This window comes from Mercurialis annua, linkage group LG7, assembly GCF_937616625.2.
Source record: "Mercurialis annua linkage group LG7, ddMerAnnu1.2, whole genome shotgun sequence".
Taxonomy (NCBI): Eukaryota; Viridiplantae; Streptophyta; class Magnoliopsida; order Malpighiales; family Euphorbiaceae; genus Mercurialis; species Mercurialis annua.
Genome location: NC_065576.1, coordinates 1,600,323 through 1,617,338, shown reverse-complemented (window position 1 = coordinate 1,617,338; position 17,016 = coordinate 1,600,323). Strand labels below are relative to the sequence as shown.

Genomic DNA, 17,016 nt, shown 5'->3' with positions numbered 1-17,016 from the left:
AATCAGTAATTGAAATCTTATGACTTATGATCGAGTTTGTTGCTCTGATACCATATTAGAGTTTTAGAATCATTAAGCTTTGAAGAAGAAGAAGATTGAAGAAGAAGAAGTTAATTGAGAATTTCTCATTAATCTGAAAAGTAACAATACAGCTGATAATATAGGGAACAGCTCTGACACCTGTCAGTCCCTTATTGACTCTTCTGTTTTAACAACCTAACGGCTATAAGCTGGAAACGGTTTATAACGACACCGTTTTAACAATCAGCTATAACCAATATTAACAAACATTTTAAGTAACTGATAACTGATTTAACTAAGTAAACTTAATTATCTAATAGGTTATTTGTTCTATTTGAAAATAAAGAGGTCTTAATTGTACCAAAAAAATAAAAAAGCTGATATGTACTCTTATAAAAATTATGAGTGGTTTTTTGTACCTTGTGCAAAATAATTGAGAAAATATGGTATTTTTAGTAAATTTTTCAATAAGGAATTATTCAAAAATCCCAAAAAGATAGCCAGTATTTAAAAAGCATCTCTTCTCAACTTCTACAATTGTAAACCTAAGGAAAATTCAGCCGACTAGTTATGGCCGACACACAAAATTCATATTATGCTGGAGAAATCATTGAAAATCTAAGTCTAATGCAGGACAAAGTTGTGGATGCACGCTGTAAGAAATTTATGACAGAAGCTCATATCGAAATACTCCTCAAATGTCAAAATAGGAAACTCGAGCTGGAGAAATTTTCCACCAAGATTTATGATCGGAAGCTGGAAATCGAAAAGCTGTTAAAGCAGAAGCAAGCTTTGGAAATAATAATTCAAGATGCTGACACAGAATTTGATCAATTCGTGGATAATCTATCCGATAGGTTAAAGTTTATGGTTAATTCGAAAAGGACAGTGAATGCTATGTACCTAGTCAAAATTGGCAAGCTATTGCGTAAGGGAGCAATGCGATATGAAATTGATCAGCAGCTACCGGTTGAGCAAGTCCAAGAGATCAAGAGTGAAATTGCTCGTCAATTTGGTAGGTTTAATTTTTTATTCAGATTTTTATTTTATCGATTTCAAATTATAAAAATTGTTAATTTTTTTGCAGGGGTGTCGGAGCCGGTGCCGGAGAATGGGGTTCTCTGATGGGGGCGCGGGGGAGTTGAGGAGAGGTTTGGAAGAATTTTTATTTGATGTTGATAAATTTTCTTGTTTAACTTGATTATCTTTATGTTTTGGCCATGGTAATGCTATCGAAGTGCAAAATAGTTTGTTTTTTCAGACAGTATATTAATCATGCAGTAGGATATTACTATAGGATATTAATCATGCCCAATCTTAACACAATTCGAAAGAATTTAAAAGAAAAAAAATACGATCATCTAATCATAGACATTGATTATATGATTTTCAGAATTTTAGTCTTCACTTTCTAAAGTACTCCCTCCGTCCCGTTTAAGAAGGGACAAATGACTTTTTCACATATATTAAGAAAGCATTAATTATTATAGTGTTTTCTTATTTTACCCCTATTTATGATAGTGTTGTATTTTATGTATAGGCTAATAGTCATTAATTATGGAAAGAGAAATGGGGGTAGAAAAGGAAAATTCATATAAATTGGCACAAAAAACACGATATGACCTTCTTAAGTGGGACAAATAAAAATGGGATATGTCCCTTCTTAAATGGGACGGAGGGAGTATTAATTAGTACTACTTAAAACGGAAAAAAGGCTATCACCTTTGAACAAAGAAAAAAAAAACTTATGCAATGATAAAGAAGCTCCGTCAGCATGAGCAGTAACATTCGTTCGAGTCTGGATTACTTATTAATGGCTCTGTGCTCACTATGTGCGGAAATGATTTCATCTGGGCAACTAAACTCGGCGTTATGGAGGTTCGGGGTTCCGATTATCTGTCGATCCATCGTGTCAAGATTACGAAGTGGGATATCAACAATGATGGACATGTGATCGTTCATGGAGTCGAGCGTTTTTTTAATGTTGTACGTAGAGAATAAGAATGTGCACTACTATTTTTTCTCTTGTTTATAAGAATTTTCTGTTTTATGCAGCTTCTACTTTATTTATAGTGTATATATTTTAGGGTTAATGGACTAGAAAATGTAAATGTTTTTCATTTAATGTATAAAAACATACTACAGAAAGAAAAATTATATATTCTATTAAGCATAACCTGATTTCTTGGTGTTGCTATATGATCTTGTTCCTGTCGGAGCGATTTTTAAAAGTATTTACGTGACGCACATTATTTTATGTGATAATCAATTAATAAAAAGTTGATGACTTGATGTGATACTACTTATTGATTAATTTTCATGAATATTTTTTCTTATCATTTGGGGGAGGGGGGAATGTTTGGCACTTCTAAAAATATTTAATCACATATCACTTCATTTAATAATACTAGTTTCGCATTACGTGCTATGCACGTGGCTCGTAACGTAACTCGTCAATGAACATATTAGTAAATTTATTATAATTATATCAATTTTTTATTTATAATTAATATTAAATTAGTTAAGTATTTTCGTAAAAGTAAATAGAATATATTCGGTTATTAATTTTTTTTCATACTGTATTTATTCTTTTTTTGCTTTTATAATAACCATAATTAAATAATTAATTTAATTTTATCCATAACATCTTTAAAAATAATAAGATATAAATTTAAATAATATTATATTGACCAAATACAGTATTTTAATTTTATAGTTCAATCAAACTAGAAAATAGATATTCTTACTAATTTGGAGACAATTTAGTTATTTTTTACATACTAAAAACTAAATTGGAGATAATTTAGCTACCTATTCTAATTATGACTTTAATTATAATAGTGATTAATTAAATAACTAATTAGTTAATGACTATAAAACCTTAATTTAGTAGTAAACTGAAAAGGATTATTCAGTAAATTTGACTGTCCCCCCATCCGTGTTTTTATATATAGTATAGATATAGATAACATGTCACGGAATGAATTAAAAACCTATAATCCTAAGTTGTGAACTAGATAATCGAGTTTTTGTTTTTAATTTTTTAGAAAAATATTATTTTTACTTTGCCTTTATTTGAATAAATTCATAAAAAACAATCAGGGTTCAATAAAAGACCAAAAATATAGTTTTTAAAATTTGATACACTATGAGAAACTCATTGGATCAATTCCATTGAAGATACATAATACAATTTTGCATTTCTATATATTCAAGTTCAAGCCTAGAAAATAATCACACATGAAAAAGATAATATTTCTTGATTAGTATAGGCCTTAATTACTCTTAAAAGTATCAAATTATGGCTCCTCTATATATTCTTAATCTTTAATCTTTCTAATACATAATTTATCATAATTAATAAATATTTCAAGGCAGGAATTCTTCTTGGTTCGCTTCATGATATAGCTCCTGATTCTCATCCTCCATTGTGTTGAACTCATTTGTGTCAGTGTACTCAGAATTATCATAATTATTAATTTGATTTTGGGTGCTTACTTGAGCATTAGCAGGATAATAATAATTATTATCATTCTTCATATCATAATAGTACTTACCACCCTCCACAAATCTCGTATCGCTCATTCCGTATCGTTGATTCGCCTCGTAACCATTATTGTTATCGTAATTCGCAGTGTAGTAATTACGATTGTTGTCATTATAATTTCTCTGATTATAATTAGCTGTCTCATGACTTTCACTTTGAGTAGAAAATTTGTAACCATTGTAGTTGCTGCTTTGATACTCTTTATTCTCATTATTTCGACCTTCAAATTCTTCCTCGAAAACTCCGTCATCCGCGGTCGTGGAGGCCGTGGCGGGTGCGGGTGCTGGGGCCGATGCTTCTACGGTGGCAGGCGCATCGGCTGGGGACGGAGCAGGTGGTTCAATTGGTGAAAATGAAGTTCCTTGAACAACATTTTTTGTTGTTGTGCTAAAATGTGTGAACTTGCTAAAGAACCTGTTTTCTCTAGCTTGAATTAGGCTTAAGGATATGAGCACTATTAGTAAGTAATTGAAGAAACAAAAAAAGACATTTTTTACAAGAAAATGGGAAGATTTGAGTTGGGTTGAGATCACTTGAAATGTTTTGTAACCATTTTATATACAAAATGTTGATCTTTAGATAGGCCGGAGAATTATGCGTGGATTGAGGGAAGGGGAAAAATTTTGTGGGCCATGAAATAATAGAAATCATGTGCTTTCAATGACAATGTCTCGCCAAAGCAGGATACCTAATATTTTGCTCGCAATTAGTCGAATATAAATAAAAACATGTAAATTTACATGGAATAATATAAAATTTTATTATTTAGAATTATTTTTTATTATTCTAAAAAAAACTAATATAATTTATTAATATATGTTTCTATTTTTGTCTATATTTAGACTAGTTTGGACTGGAAATAAATTGAACGATTAGATTGTACTTTATTTATATCAATTAAGCCCTTTAACTAATTTTTTAACGAAAAAATATATTTTACATTGAATTTTTTTTGGATAATATTTTTCATTGAAATTTAATTTTATACGAACCTTTATGATGTAATTTTTTATATAAGTCTATATGTGTTCAAAGTCAAAACCACAAGGTAGTGAAATAAACTTATCTTATAATAATTCATCGAAAAAAAAACTTATCTAACAATATTAAATATCCACAATTATAACACATCATTAGAAATTGATCCGTCAATTTTGAATTTTAATAATTATATCTAAATATTAAATTTTTATTTAATTGATAAAAAAGATTAGTTCATAATAAAAAAAATACTTATAAAAAGAGCAATTATTCTAGTAATCATCATGAGTCGCGATAATTAATTCTTTTTGAATTTCTAGTGTGAAAAGTGAAAGTGATAATGTCTTAAATCACTCCTTGGCGGTTGAGTTAGTTATACAATAACTAGAGAAAAGAAAGGTGAAACTACTTTAATTTTTCCTTTTTCTTTAGTTTGGAATTGCTTTGGGTATTTTGACTCTGCAAATTCAAGTGATAACCCTCAGTTTTCTTTGCTGAACACATTGTATTAAGAACAAATTACTCAAAAACCTTTCAGATACATTATAATTAACAATTTGATATGTTTTATTTTAAAATTTTATTTAATGGTCTTATACTTTCAATTCCGTTAGCTGTTAGATCCCTTCATTAATTCCGACATTTACTTTCAAACGATTTGTTAGCTCACTTTTAATTTCGTTAACGATTTGGTCTCTTATTTTTAATTTTATTAACGTTTCGGTATCTCATTTTCTTTGATACCATACTTTTAATTCGGTTAACGATTTGATGTCTCAAATTAATAGAAGTGTTTAATAGTTAACGGAACTAAAAATAAAATACTATTAAATAGAATTTTCAAATAAAAAATAAAATATTAATTGTGACATTTGTGAAAATTCTCATAATGATTTACTATTGTATTATGTGGTGGTCACTTTATGCTATATTATTGTGTTCTGTGAATGATGAGTTTAGGCACGGGCCAAGATTTTCAAATCCTAGCAGAACAAACATCGAAAAAAAAATTGTATTTCATAATTTTATTAATTATCTTATAAATTTGTCTTTCCTATTAACTCTCTCCATTTAAAATATGATCAATTCGTAAAATTTATACTTTTAAAATTATATATCTATATAATAAATTAAAATATCAATTAAATAACTAAGCTTAAAAATGCAATTGTATTAAATTTTATTTTTATAATGTAAAATAAAAAATAATTTAATATTAATAATTTTATCTAGATAGAAAATTTTAAAAAATGTGGGTTTTGTTTCATTTTGTTCCAAAAAGGCTCTCTCTATCCAAATGACTTCAATTAGTGTAGGAATGCGGAAAAATAAAACTAAAAGGGCCAAAAAATAAAATAAGCGATTAAAGAAAAAACTATCTTGTGACTCTTGTCCGTGTCCGCATATCTCTTATTTTCTTATCGAACTCATTGAAAAAAATATAATCAATATTATAAACTTTTACAATTTATCTATTATCAATTATACTTTTATTTAATTTAGCCACTAATTTGTATTTTTATATTATTTTTAAATACAATTTGGTGAATTTTAAATAAAAATAATATAAAAAACTAATTTTATTGGTTGCTGTTATTAAAAATGAGCTATAATTTTGAGATAAAGAATCAACTCTATTAAAACGGAAAAAATATTAAAATTATTAAGAAAAATAAAGCTAAACAATAAACTTTTCCTTAAATTTCAATGAATAATATCGAAATTTAGTGAGAAAAAAATAGACAGACATCAATAAACTATAGCTTAAATGGTGTAAATGTTTATTATTTTTTTCAAATTATAAAAAAAAAATACCAAACGGACATCAAGGAAGCAAAGAAAGTTCTTGTGGACCAGCTGCTTAGAAAGTCAAATTTGATAAAATGAAACATTGACTTAATTCAATTATGATAATTGTTAACTTAAGTTGCATTTAAGAGATTTTGAGGTCTATTTGCGTGATGATCGGAGCTAACATTTCAAATTTTCAACTTTTTCGACTTAATTAATTAATAAATAAATATTGCGCCTTTTTTTTTTGATTCACACGGCTACAATATAGTAATAGATTGCTGCAAAAGTAAATTAGTTCAGAACATGTCTCTCTGCCCTGATGCCAACCCTCCGGCCACTGATGAATCCGATCGTGAAACAAAAAAAGTTAAGAATCGTACAGATACCGATATTGATCTAGCACAGACTGCCTCTGATATTGATGGGGATATGGAGGTGGAAACCATTAGTGACGACATGGTTGCTGTTGAACATGCTCCCCAACATGTCTCTTTTAAAGATAAACTTCTGAATAGCGACAGGAAGGATTCCAGTGTAAGAGAAGAGGAAGAAACGTGCTTCATTATCGCTGACAATGATATTGAGAGAGGAATTGCGGGAGGAATCCCCACCATCAATTTTTCTGATAGAATTCAGAATATCATAGCACAGAATATGAAACTCTGCGTTATTGTCCGATTACTGGGAAAAACTATTGGATATAGAACCTTGTTTGGTCGCCTGCTCAAACTATGGAAACCTAAGTCTAACCCTAGCCTCATTGACTTGGATAATAATTTTTTCATGGTCAGGTTCTACTCCATGGAAGACTATACTACGGCGCTATCTGGTGGTCCTTGGGTTTTGTTTGGACACTATCTTACGGTGCAACCATGGAATCCTTCATTCTCGCCGGATAATATTAATGTGGCGTCGGTCACTGCTTGGGTTCGTTTTCCTGGCCTTCCGATCCAGTATTACAGTAATCATGTTCTTAAAGCTATAGCCTCTACCATAGGCCACGTTATCCGGATAGATTACAATACAGAAGCTATGGAACGTGGAAAGTTTGCTAGATTGGCTATCAATTTGGACCTGTCTAAACCGCTAATCTCTAGAATTCTTATTGATGGACGGGTTCAGAAAATTGAGTACGAAGGTCTGCCGATAATTTGTTTCGATTGTGGTAGATATGGCCATAGAGAAAATAATTGTCCTTTCAACAACAAAACCGAAGGGGATACCACGCAGGCCAAGTCGCCCATCCCAAACACCGTTCAAAGTCCGGCAACCACGACGGCAGAGGCCCCCTTTGGTCCATGGATGCAAGTGACAAATCGTAGAAGGAAACAAAACAACAATGGCACCAATCAAGGAAACATTCCTTCTGGCTCAAGATTTACTTCCATAGCTGATTTGGAGGAAGAAAATCAAGATTCTCATTTCGATAATGGAAAGGAAAAGGAGCTGACTCCAACGGACATCTTAATTAATGGAAGTCCTCAAATTATTATTGAGAGGAAAGATAATTCTAAGGCCCTTCATGCTAAAGGAAAAAGTAAAGCCCAAGCTTCAAAACCCAACCAGGTTAGCACCCAACCTGCTCCTCTCATGCAAAACCATGCAAAACATGTTGCAACGTCCTCTACATCTTGCCCAAGTGCTCATAATGCGCCTGCCTCTCTCATAAAAAATGTCAAAGAGCTCTCTCCTGTTTCTACTTCCCTGGACCCAAAGAACCACTCGGCGGTTGCGACGCCTGCGATTCAAGGCTTATCCGTTCAACTCTCTCAGCTAAAACGGATGACCCTAAGAGACAAATTCAACCCCAAAGGTCCGGATATAACCCGTAGCCAATGGAGTGTTAAAATTAATAAAAACTCTAAAGGACAAGTTAAGGTTAAGAAGAAGAAAGATTTAGCTCTTACTCCTGATTCTTTCATGACCGAAATGTTGGTAGAAGCAGCTAAGAGTACCAGCGACAACAACCACTTTGTTGAACCTGCTATCCCTCAGCCAGAAAATCTTATTAGCGGCAATACCGCTGTTGACTCCACTCGATAGTGGTTTGTTTGGTTTCTTTCTTATTTCTTTTTTTATGAATTTAAACCTCCTTATTTGGAACTGCCAAGGGGCAGCTAGTAACAATTTCCTTCGCACTTTATTATCCTTTTGTGAATGTCATAACCCTGCTCTTGTTGTCTTAGTCGAACCCCGGATTGCAGGTACGAAAGCAGACAAGGTTATTCGAAGGTCTGGCTTTGATTACTCTCATAGAGTCGAAGCGCAAGGGTTCTCCGGAGGCATTTGGATGCTTTGGAAGTCGTATATCCAAGTGACTGTGTTGCTTAACCATCACCAATTCATCCACGCCTCTATTTCGTTCCCTAACATGAATAATACTGATTCTTTTTTATTCACTGCAGTGTACGGCAGTCCCCATCCGACTACTCGTCAATGTCTTTGGAGGGATCTCTCCTCTTTGGGTTGTGACATCACTGAACCGTGGCTTTTGGCAGGAGACTTTAATGCTATCCTTAGTGCGGAAGACAGAAAAGGAGGCTCCCGCACCCGCAACTTTGGTTGCCCTGCCTTTAATCATTTTGTTAATAATAATGCTCTTGCTCAGCTTGACTTTGCAGGTCCTAACTTCACTTGGAGACGGGGAAGCTTATTCCAACGGCTTGATAGAGGCATTTGTAACACCAACTGGCTGCTCTCCTATCCGAAAGCTATCACCCACCATCTTCCGAGGATCCAATCTGACCATCGACCAATTCTTATTAAGCTTAATACCTGCAACAACACAGCCAGAAATCAAAAACCGTTTCGTTTTTCGGCTCCGTGGCTTGCTCATCACAATTTTACTCATTTTGTAGAGAGCTGTTGGAAGAACGATAATTCTTATGAAGAGAACATTAATTCCTTTTCGACAAGAGTTATCGATTGGAATTCTAACATTTTCGGTAATGTTTTCAGGCAAAAAAAGATTCTTATGGCTCGGATAAACGGTATTCAGAAATTCTTAGAGAACCGACCCTCTAAGGCTCTCCAGGAGTTAGATACTCAACTCCGCAAAGAGCTTGATGAGATGCTTCTCCGAGAGGAAACCATTTGGCTGCAAAAATCTAAAAGCAATTGGATTATGTTTGGCGATAAAAACACCGCTTATTTTCATGCTAAAACCACGGCTAGGAGAAGAAAGAACCACATTCACTCTCTGCAAATTGCTGATGGCAGCTGGTGCGAGAACAGTTTGTACCTCCAAAGCATGGCTGTATCCTTTTTTATTGATCTCTATAAGGAAGATATTAATGACAGACCTGTTTATCCTTACCGCAATTTTTTTCCTGTTTTGGATCGGCGGGTGGTTACCGCGCTGAATAGCGGCATTAGAGACGACGAGATTCGTACTTCTCTCTTTCATATGGACCCTTGGAAAGCTCCGGGCATTGACGGCATTCCGGCAGCTTTTTACCAAAATCAGTGGACTGTTGTGGGCTCCTCAGTCTGTAAAGTAGTCCGCAAGATTTTTATTGATGGCAAGATGGATAATGATTTCAATAGAACATTGATCTCCCTAATTCCTAAATCTGAGAAACCGACCACTATAAGAGACTTCCGGCCTATCAGTTTGTGTACTGTTATGTATAAGTTGGTTACTAAGATTATTACCAATCGGCTAATAAGTATCATGCCTCACATTGTTAGTCAGACACAAGTCAGCTTCGTTGCGGGCCGCAATATCACCGATAATATCATTATCGCCCAAGAAGTGATTCACTCCATGCGCAATAAGAAAGGGAAAGAGGGGTGGTTTGCTATCAAAGTTGATTTGGAAAAAGCTTATGACCGACTCAGCTGGAGTTTCATCGAGGACACCCTTCACGATGTGGGCATTCCTGATAATCTCATTCACGTGATTATGCACTGTGTCTCGACCTCTCATATGCGGTTGATTTGGAATGGGTCGACGACTCATGAGTTTAAGCCTTCTAGGGGGATTCGTCAGGGGGATCCCCTTTCTCCTTATCTTTTCATTTTATGTATGGAACGTCTCTCTCAGCGAATTTTTCTAGCAATTCGTAATGGAGAATGGCTGCCAATTAAGTTACATAAATCTGGTCCTGAACTTTCTCACCTCTTTTTTGCAGATGATCTCGTTCTTTTCGGCAAAGCGAAGATCAGTCAAGGAATCGTCATAAAATCCATTTTGGATGAGTTCTCCGACAGCTCCAGTCTTAATGTTAATTTGAAGAAAACTCAAATTTTTTACTCCTCTAACGTGGAGTCTAAGGTTGCCGACGATATCAGCAGTACGGTGGGATTTAAAAAATCTCAAGACCTGGGTAAATATCTGGGGGTTCCTCTTCTCCACTCCCGTGTCTCCAAAGCAACCTACTCCTATATTCTGGATAAAATTCGCAGCAAGCTGTCTGGGTGGAATGCTAGCTTGCTTTCCATGGCTGGCAGGCTGACTTTGGCGAAATCAGTATTGATGTCCATTCCCAGTTACGCTATGCAAACTACCTCGCTCCCCAGATGTCTGTGTGATGAAATTGATGGCACTGTCCGTAATTTCATTTGGGGATCTAATGCAGGTGCTCGCAAGCCCAGTCTCATTAAATGGCAGGACATGTGCACTCCCTGCGCTAATGGAGGTAGCGGTATTCGAGATCTTAAGAAGCAAAACAATGCATTCCTTATGAAACTCGGTTTTGCTATTATAACTAAACCCGAGTTGCTTTGGGTACAAGTGATTCGAAGCAAATACAGATGGGCAGATAATGAAGCTCCGATCAAAAGCAAAGGACCTCGCTCTATCATCTGGAGAAGCCTCGCCTGCCTCTGGGACAATATTTATTCAGGTGTTCATTGGGCTCTCGGCAAGGGCGATAGAATCAATTTTTGGACAGATAATTGGATTAGCAACATCGGTCCTCTCAAAGATGTAGCCTCCTCGCCGCTCACGGATGAAGACCTCCATAAGAAAGTAATTGATGTGGTTAAAAATGGAACTTGGGACTGGGAATATATCTCAAGCATGGTTCCTTGTTCCATTTTACTTTTCATCGCAGCGGTGAAAGCACCAATAGTTTCTAATGAGATGGACCAGAATTATTGGGGTCTTACCAGCTCCGGCTTGTTTAGTGTTCGCTCAGCTTACAACAGCCAGGTTAACCATACTTTGACAGAAGAAGAGGATATTTGGAAAATTATTTGGAAATGGCCAGGAGCGCAAAGAATCCGCACTATGCTTTGGATCACGGCAAAGAATAAGCTCATGACTAATTGTGAGCGCAAAAGGAGACACATGTCTAATGACGAATCTTGTGCTATTTGTGGGTTCATCGCTGAAGATAGGGATCACGTCCTCCGCTCTTGCATTTTAGCTAGGGAAGTTTGGCTCAAAATTATTCCCACTCAGCTTATTCATAATTTTTTCAGTTTACCGTTTGATTCTTGGCTCTCTGATAATTTGCAGGGAAAGAACACGCTGGATCGAGAAAGCTGGTTGATTACTTTTGGAGTTGCGTGCTGGTCGTTGTGGACTCATCGCAACAATCTTATTTTTAACGACGAGAGGCGAAGTTCCGATATGATCGTCAAGAATGTCCTTCAGACAGTGAACTTCACCATCAAAGCAAAGCAGTTTGCGCTGCTCGAAAATCCTGGTCTCAAGCAGAAGAATGAAATTCTCGTTGGTTGGGACCCCCCTCCTACCGGCTGGATCAAGCTCAACACGGATGGTGCTGTCCGTTCATCAACAAATCATGCTACCTGTGGAGGTTTGGGTCGTAATAACAGTGGGGAATGGATGTTTGGTTTCAGTAGGCACATCGGTAGCTGCTCGGTTCTTCTTGCTGAGCTCTGGGGTGCGCTAGATGGATTGGAAGCTGCATGGAGGCGTGGGTTTCGTCACGTTATTTTAGAAATGGACAGTAAGCTCGCCGTGGATATCTTGAATAGTAAGGAAATCAGAATTAATGCTGCTACAAATATTTTGGATGCTATCAGGAATTTGCTGAAGAAAGACTGGGTTGTTTCGATCCATCACGTTCATAGGGAAGGCAATCGTTGTGCCGACCGTTTGGCTAACATCGGGTTCGACCATAATCTTGGTCTGGTGCATTATGATAACATGCCTAAAGAGATTTGCAGCTACATCACAGAAGATATTGTCGGGGTTTCAATACCTCGTATGTGTAGAAGAATTTAGGGTCTGTTTGTTTTTTCCCTTGGCTTTGGCCAATCTCTGTTTACAAAAAAAAAAAAAAAAAAAATATTGCGCCTTTTCTTTTAAAAGACTGTCCAACTATGTCTTTCTAAATTGACAAAACACTTGCTTCTTTTTAGAAAATCAAATATTTTGAGATAATGGTTTTATTTTATTTCTCTCAAATTATATATTGATTTAATAAAAATTTCATATTAATTTCATAAATGTTTATGTTGATTTCATATAAATTTTAAGTCTATTAATATTAAAAAGCTAAACTCTTTTAATTTTTATAAAATCTATTCAAACCTTTTAAAAATTGTAAATTTTTCTCAGTTTGGCCTATTCATCTTACCAATTTTTCAAAATCGATTTGATATTTTTTTTAAATTGATTTATACGAATCATGTGACATTTTAATTGACAATTTTTTCATGAAAATATCATATTATTCATTGAAAAATAGATAGCTTTACAATAAATTTGTCAAATTGTGATAGATTTACAATTTTGGATATATTTTAAAAAGGTGAAAAAAATTTGGTTGTTTTGGCATCATTAATCCTAAATTTTATAAAGTTTCATGTTTGCTTAACTAGATTTTATAATCATGTTGTTTTATAAGATTATATATTGAGTGCATAAAATTTATTGTTGATTTTGTAAAATTTTGTCTTGTTTTATCATGGATTTAATATTTTTATTTAGTATGGATTTATTATAAATTTGTTTACTGATTAAACTAAAAGAATATCAATCTGATTCTATTTTTACTGCTTAAACTATTAATTAAACAAAAAACATTAATCTGATCTCATTTTTTACTAATTAATATAATAAAAGTTTAATCTATTATTGAACAATATTTACATTTTTCAGTTTTTTTAGAGTAAAAACATGGGCTATTGTAACTATATATTTCCACTTTTTGCGTGTTTTTTAAGTACAGTCTAAAAAACATGATACCATATATTCCAGCCTTTCATTTTGTGGCATTTATAGTTAAGTGCCTTATACAATATCATTTTGTTCACTCACACGACCAAAAACGATATTATGTTTACGGAAAATAACATATACAATACAAAATTAGGTTATGAGATGAAAAATTCGAAAAAAATTGAGATATGAAGTGAGACATTTTTTTAGATTATGCTTAAATAAAAAAAAACATTAAAAATGGAGATATATAATATCAATAACCCTAATATTATCAAGCTTATAATATCAATAACCCTAATATTATCAAGCTGACATTTTCTTATCAAGCTGGCATGGTAGTCTTGGCCCCTCCAACTTTCAATAATTGTTTAAATTAGCATAAAAATATAAATTATTTTATAATTACCCCCTATTCCTCCCTCCCCATATTTAAAATTATCGCGATCTGACTTTTATAATACAGAATTTCTAACTCCGTTGTTATACTCTAAATCTTTCTCCTTTCCCTATTTACACTAAATATACAAATTTAGCGAGCTTAGTTTGGTGATGAATAGTTTAGACACTATTTTTTGATTTTGATTTTCATGGATTTTAAATGTTTGCGGCAATTATTGCAAATAGAGAAAGGAGAAAGATCAAGGTTATGGATTTGATTGCCATGCTTAGAATGAAATAATTCGTTTTGGAGAAGTTCTTATGGTTTGTTATATATATAAATTTAATTCTCATGCTAATAGCATTTCTAACCTAAATCACAAAAAAATTAAACAAATACTTACCAAATTCTTCTATACACATAGATATGATGTTCCAACTAATTTGCATTGCATGCACTTCAGCACTTGCATTTATAACGTCTGTGAAATGGAGTAATTGATTTTAAAATTTGTTTCTTGCCTTATCCAAGTGTAGACTTATAATAAATTGATGAAATGATACTGTTATAGTATGTCTTTTGAGCGTTTTATATTTGCATTCAAAAAATTTAAAAAATAAATAATTATAACCTCAAGGCGCAGGTGGATTTTCAAAGCGCTTTTCTAACTTAAGTGAGATCACGGGTTCGAACCATATTTATGTATGCAGCCGTTTAAAATTTGAAGTCAGAGCTTTGCCTCCCGTAAGATCTTACAACATATATCCAGCTCGAGTGAGAATTAGTGAACGTAGAAGATTTAAAGGTGCCGTTTCATAATTGGAATCCGTTCAGGACACCTCATGGTCAAACAAAAAAATACCAATAATAAATTTATATTCTCTTTATTCCATGTTAATTATAAAAAATATTTACACATATAGTGTAAAGTAATGTATTAAATATAATATAATTTAAGTTTTATATATCATCTCGTCACATTAAATGCTTTACTTTTAAAAAAAAATATTATTTAATAATTTAATGGTATAAGAGGATAAAAAGAGAAAAATCCAATTAAAAATATTGTATGAATAGAAATTATCAATTGGAATAAAATATTTGAATAATACCAATAAAAAGGGAGTTCTATTTAATGTTTTTACAATTTAATTTTTAATAATGGAAATTACACTATAAACTACTGTTACTGATAAGTTCATATTTAATTGCAGTCATGAGAGCTAATTCAGAGTAATATAAATATACGTAATCGTATTTAACTACAATTTAAATATAATTTTTTTTTAAATTATCAAACATATTTAGAACAAAAGTAACTGTTAGAGTCACTCGCAAGTATATTCATAAATCAATGTGTCTTCTTTATCAGTTATTGCTGATTACCAGTGAATTAATTTATGTATGTTTCTCTTTATTACGAACAGTTTATAGAGTATAATTGTACGAACCATATGAAAACATGTTCAACCTACTCAATAATGTACGTCCAATTTCACTTGTATTTTAACGATTTCAAGTTCAAAAAATACTATAAATTATTTAAGAAAAAATAATAAATTCTAATAATTGATGAAATAATCCAACTACATAATTGATGAAATAACCCTAATCTTGAAATTTACGGCTGCCATACCACTAGTGAACAATCCATCCTTTGAAATATAATTTTCCATTTTTAAGATCATAACCCACATTATAATTCTGCTGAGCTAATAACCCAATTAGAATAAGGGTTTTGAAGCCAGCGGAATGTATATTAGATGAAGGGTAGACTGCCAAGCAAAATTTGTTGGGAGTCTTTGAATAAAATAAACTATACTCATCCAAGACAAGAGCATAACCATTAGCAAATGAGAACGTAACGTTTGGAATCGCCACACCCTCGATCTTCCCTTCAAAGAAGAGATCATCTTTATCGTCAGCCCGTTCAAATCGTAGAGTAACGAGCTGACTTTCCACCGTGTCTGAAAGTACTTTATACGCTATATCGGGGATATAAGTAAGCGGAGATCCGGTATTTAGTATAGCTCGGTATTTATGTACTTCCTCATCCATGTCAATTACGACAGCTCCATATTCTATACGGAGTAAAGTAATGGAGTAATAATCGTAAATATTCATCGGTGTTGGAGTACCTTCCATATCCCCACCTCCGCCTAATAGTAGGATGTTACTATCAACATCGGTTACCTTCCCTATACAATAAGAGAATCTCTGGTAATTTAATTGGATAGTAACGATATTGGTCCGTATTTAAGACCCAAAACTCCGGTAATTGATGGATCTCCATATAAGACACCATTGTCGTCGTGTTTGCACCCGAACAAAATTTCGTCCGCTATAGGAGGACGAGGTTTTCATGATTCTGGAAATGTGAATTTGTCTCTTGCTATAGTTCCTTGTGAACTTTCGCCTTTCACAGAATTATTTACACTAAACCCGCACTGCCTTTGACAATTATGACTTTGATAGGAACCGCATTCATGAGATTCGCATGGTAAAGGATCATAAGTAAATGATCTTTTCGGATCAAACATTTTAGTTCGTGACAACGGGCGGGAACTACATTGCACGCATGATAGCTTGCTGTCAGTATTCGTGACAGCAAGCTACGGAATCAGTGGCTTTCTTATGTAGAAGTTGGCGAGAAAGACTCGATCCATCAAAGGGATACGATGGGTTTGTAAGCTCTCATAATATATTTGTGAAGAAATGAGCTTAATTAATGACAAGTTTTTTCGGTTGCTAGTGTTTTTTTTTTGGCGAAATGTATTGGCTGATGGGGATAAGAGTAGTGCTAATAAGTGAAAGAAAATGAGAAAACAAGTCTTGATTGCCTTGCTTGCAATTTAAGAGAGAAATTTTATTTGGTTGGAAAATACTAATGACTTTCTTATAGAGCCTTAATTAGCAGATATAAACCCTAAAAAATGGTAATTTTCATGCTTAAGATATTGTCAACCTATCCTAATTAGATATGTGGGTGACATAATTATGAACTAACCATCTTGTTCATTCATTCATTATGTATGCACAAATTAGCGACACTAATTTGATGAATATATAGGTAACAATTTTTTTTTTAAAAGTAAAGTGTTTGTGCTTGATCCATTAAATGAATAAGTAATGAACGAATAACTACTGAAAGGT

General features: G+C 33.4%; 4 protein-coding genes across 4 annotated transcripts; 2 read left to right on the top strand and 2 right to left on the bottom strand.

Moving 5' to 3' along the window:
• Window positions 1-526: 526 nt before the first annotated feature.
• Window positions 527-1,281, top strand: LOC126657187 (uncharacterized). Its single transcript, XM_050351840.1, has 2 exons — window positions 527-1,036; window positions 1,109-1,281. The coding sequence occupies exons 1-2, from the start codon at window positions 592-594 to the stop codon at window positions 1,144-1,146; spliced, it is 483 nt and encodes a 160-aa protein (XP_050207797.1). The 5' UTR covers window positions 527-591; the 3' UTR covers window positions 1,147-1,281.
• Window positions 1,282-3,168: 1,887 nt separating this feature from the next.
• Window positions 3,169-5,053, bottom strand: LOC126655542 (protein E6). Its single transcript, XM_050349767.1, has 2 exons — window positions 5,029-5,053; window positions 3,169-4,100 (listed from the first exon to the last, which is right to left on the bottom strand). The coding sequence occupies exons 1-2, from the start codon at window positions 5,051-5,053 to the stop codon at window positions 3,391-3,393; spliced, it is 735 nt and encodes a 244-aa protein (XP_050205724.1). The 3' UTR covers window positions 3,169-3,390.
• A 1,593-nt stretch (window positions 5,054-6,646) lies between these two features.
• LOC126655541 (uncharacterized) lies at window positions 6,647-8,386 on the top strand. The gene has a single exon (XM_050349765.1). It carries the CDS (start codon window positions 6,647-6,649, stop codon window positions 8,384-8,386), a length of 1,740 nt encoding a protein of 579 aa, XP_050205722.1.
• Window positions 8,387-15,501: 7,115 nt separating this feature from the next.
• Window positions 15,502-16,403, bottom strand: LOC126655540 (uncharacterized). Its single transcript, XM_050349764.1, has 2 exons — window positions 16,274-16,403; window positions 15,502-16,061 (listed from the first exon to the last, which is right to left on the bottom strand). The coding sequence occupies exons 1-2, from the start codon at window positions 16,401-16,403 to the stop codon at window positions 15,502-15,504; spliced, it is 690 nt and encodes a 229-aa protein (XP_050205721.1).
• Window positions 16,404-17,016: the final 613 nt, after the last annotated feature.

What these genes read in the sequence shown, in the direction of transcription:
- LOC126657187 (XM_050351840.1), top strand. Translation starts at nt 592, where the DNA reads ATGGCCGACACACAAAATTCATATTATGCTGGAGAAATCATTGAAAAT. An exon ending in TGAAATTGCTCGTCAATTTG is followed by an intron (nt 1,037 to 1,108) that starts GTAGGTTTAATT and finishes ATTTTTTTGCAG; the next exon opens with GGGTGTCGGAGCCGGTGCCG.
- LOC126655540 (XM_050349764.1), bottom strand. Translation starts at nt 16,403, where the DNA reads ATGTTTGATCCGAAAAGATCATTTACTTATGATCCTTTACCATGCGAA. An exon ending in TAATTCTGTGAAAGGCGAAA is followed by an intron (nt 16,062 to 16,273) that starts GTTCACAAGGAA and finishes CTTATTGTATAG; the next exon opens with GGAAGGTAACCGATGTTGAT.
- LOC126655541 (XM_050349765.1), top strand. Translation starts at nt 6,647, where the DNA reads ATGTCTCTCTGCCCTGATGCCAACCCTCCGGCCACTGATGAATCCGAT.
- LOC126655542 (XM_050349767.1), bottom strand. Translation starts at nt 5,053, where the DNA reads ATGTGTTCAGCAAAGAAAACTGAGG. An exon ending in TTCAGCAAAGAAAACTGAGG is followed by an intron (nt 4,101 to 5,028) that starts GTTATCACTTGA and finishes AAACATTTCAAG; the next exon opens with TGATCTCAACCCAACTCAAA.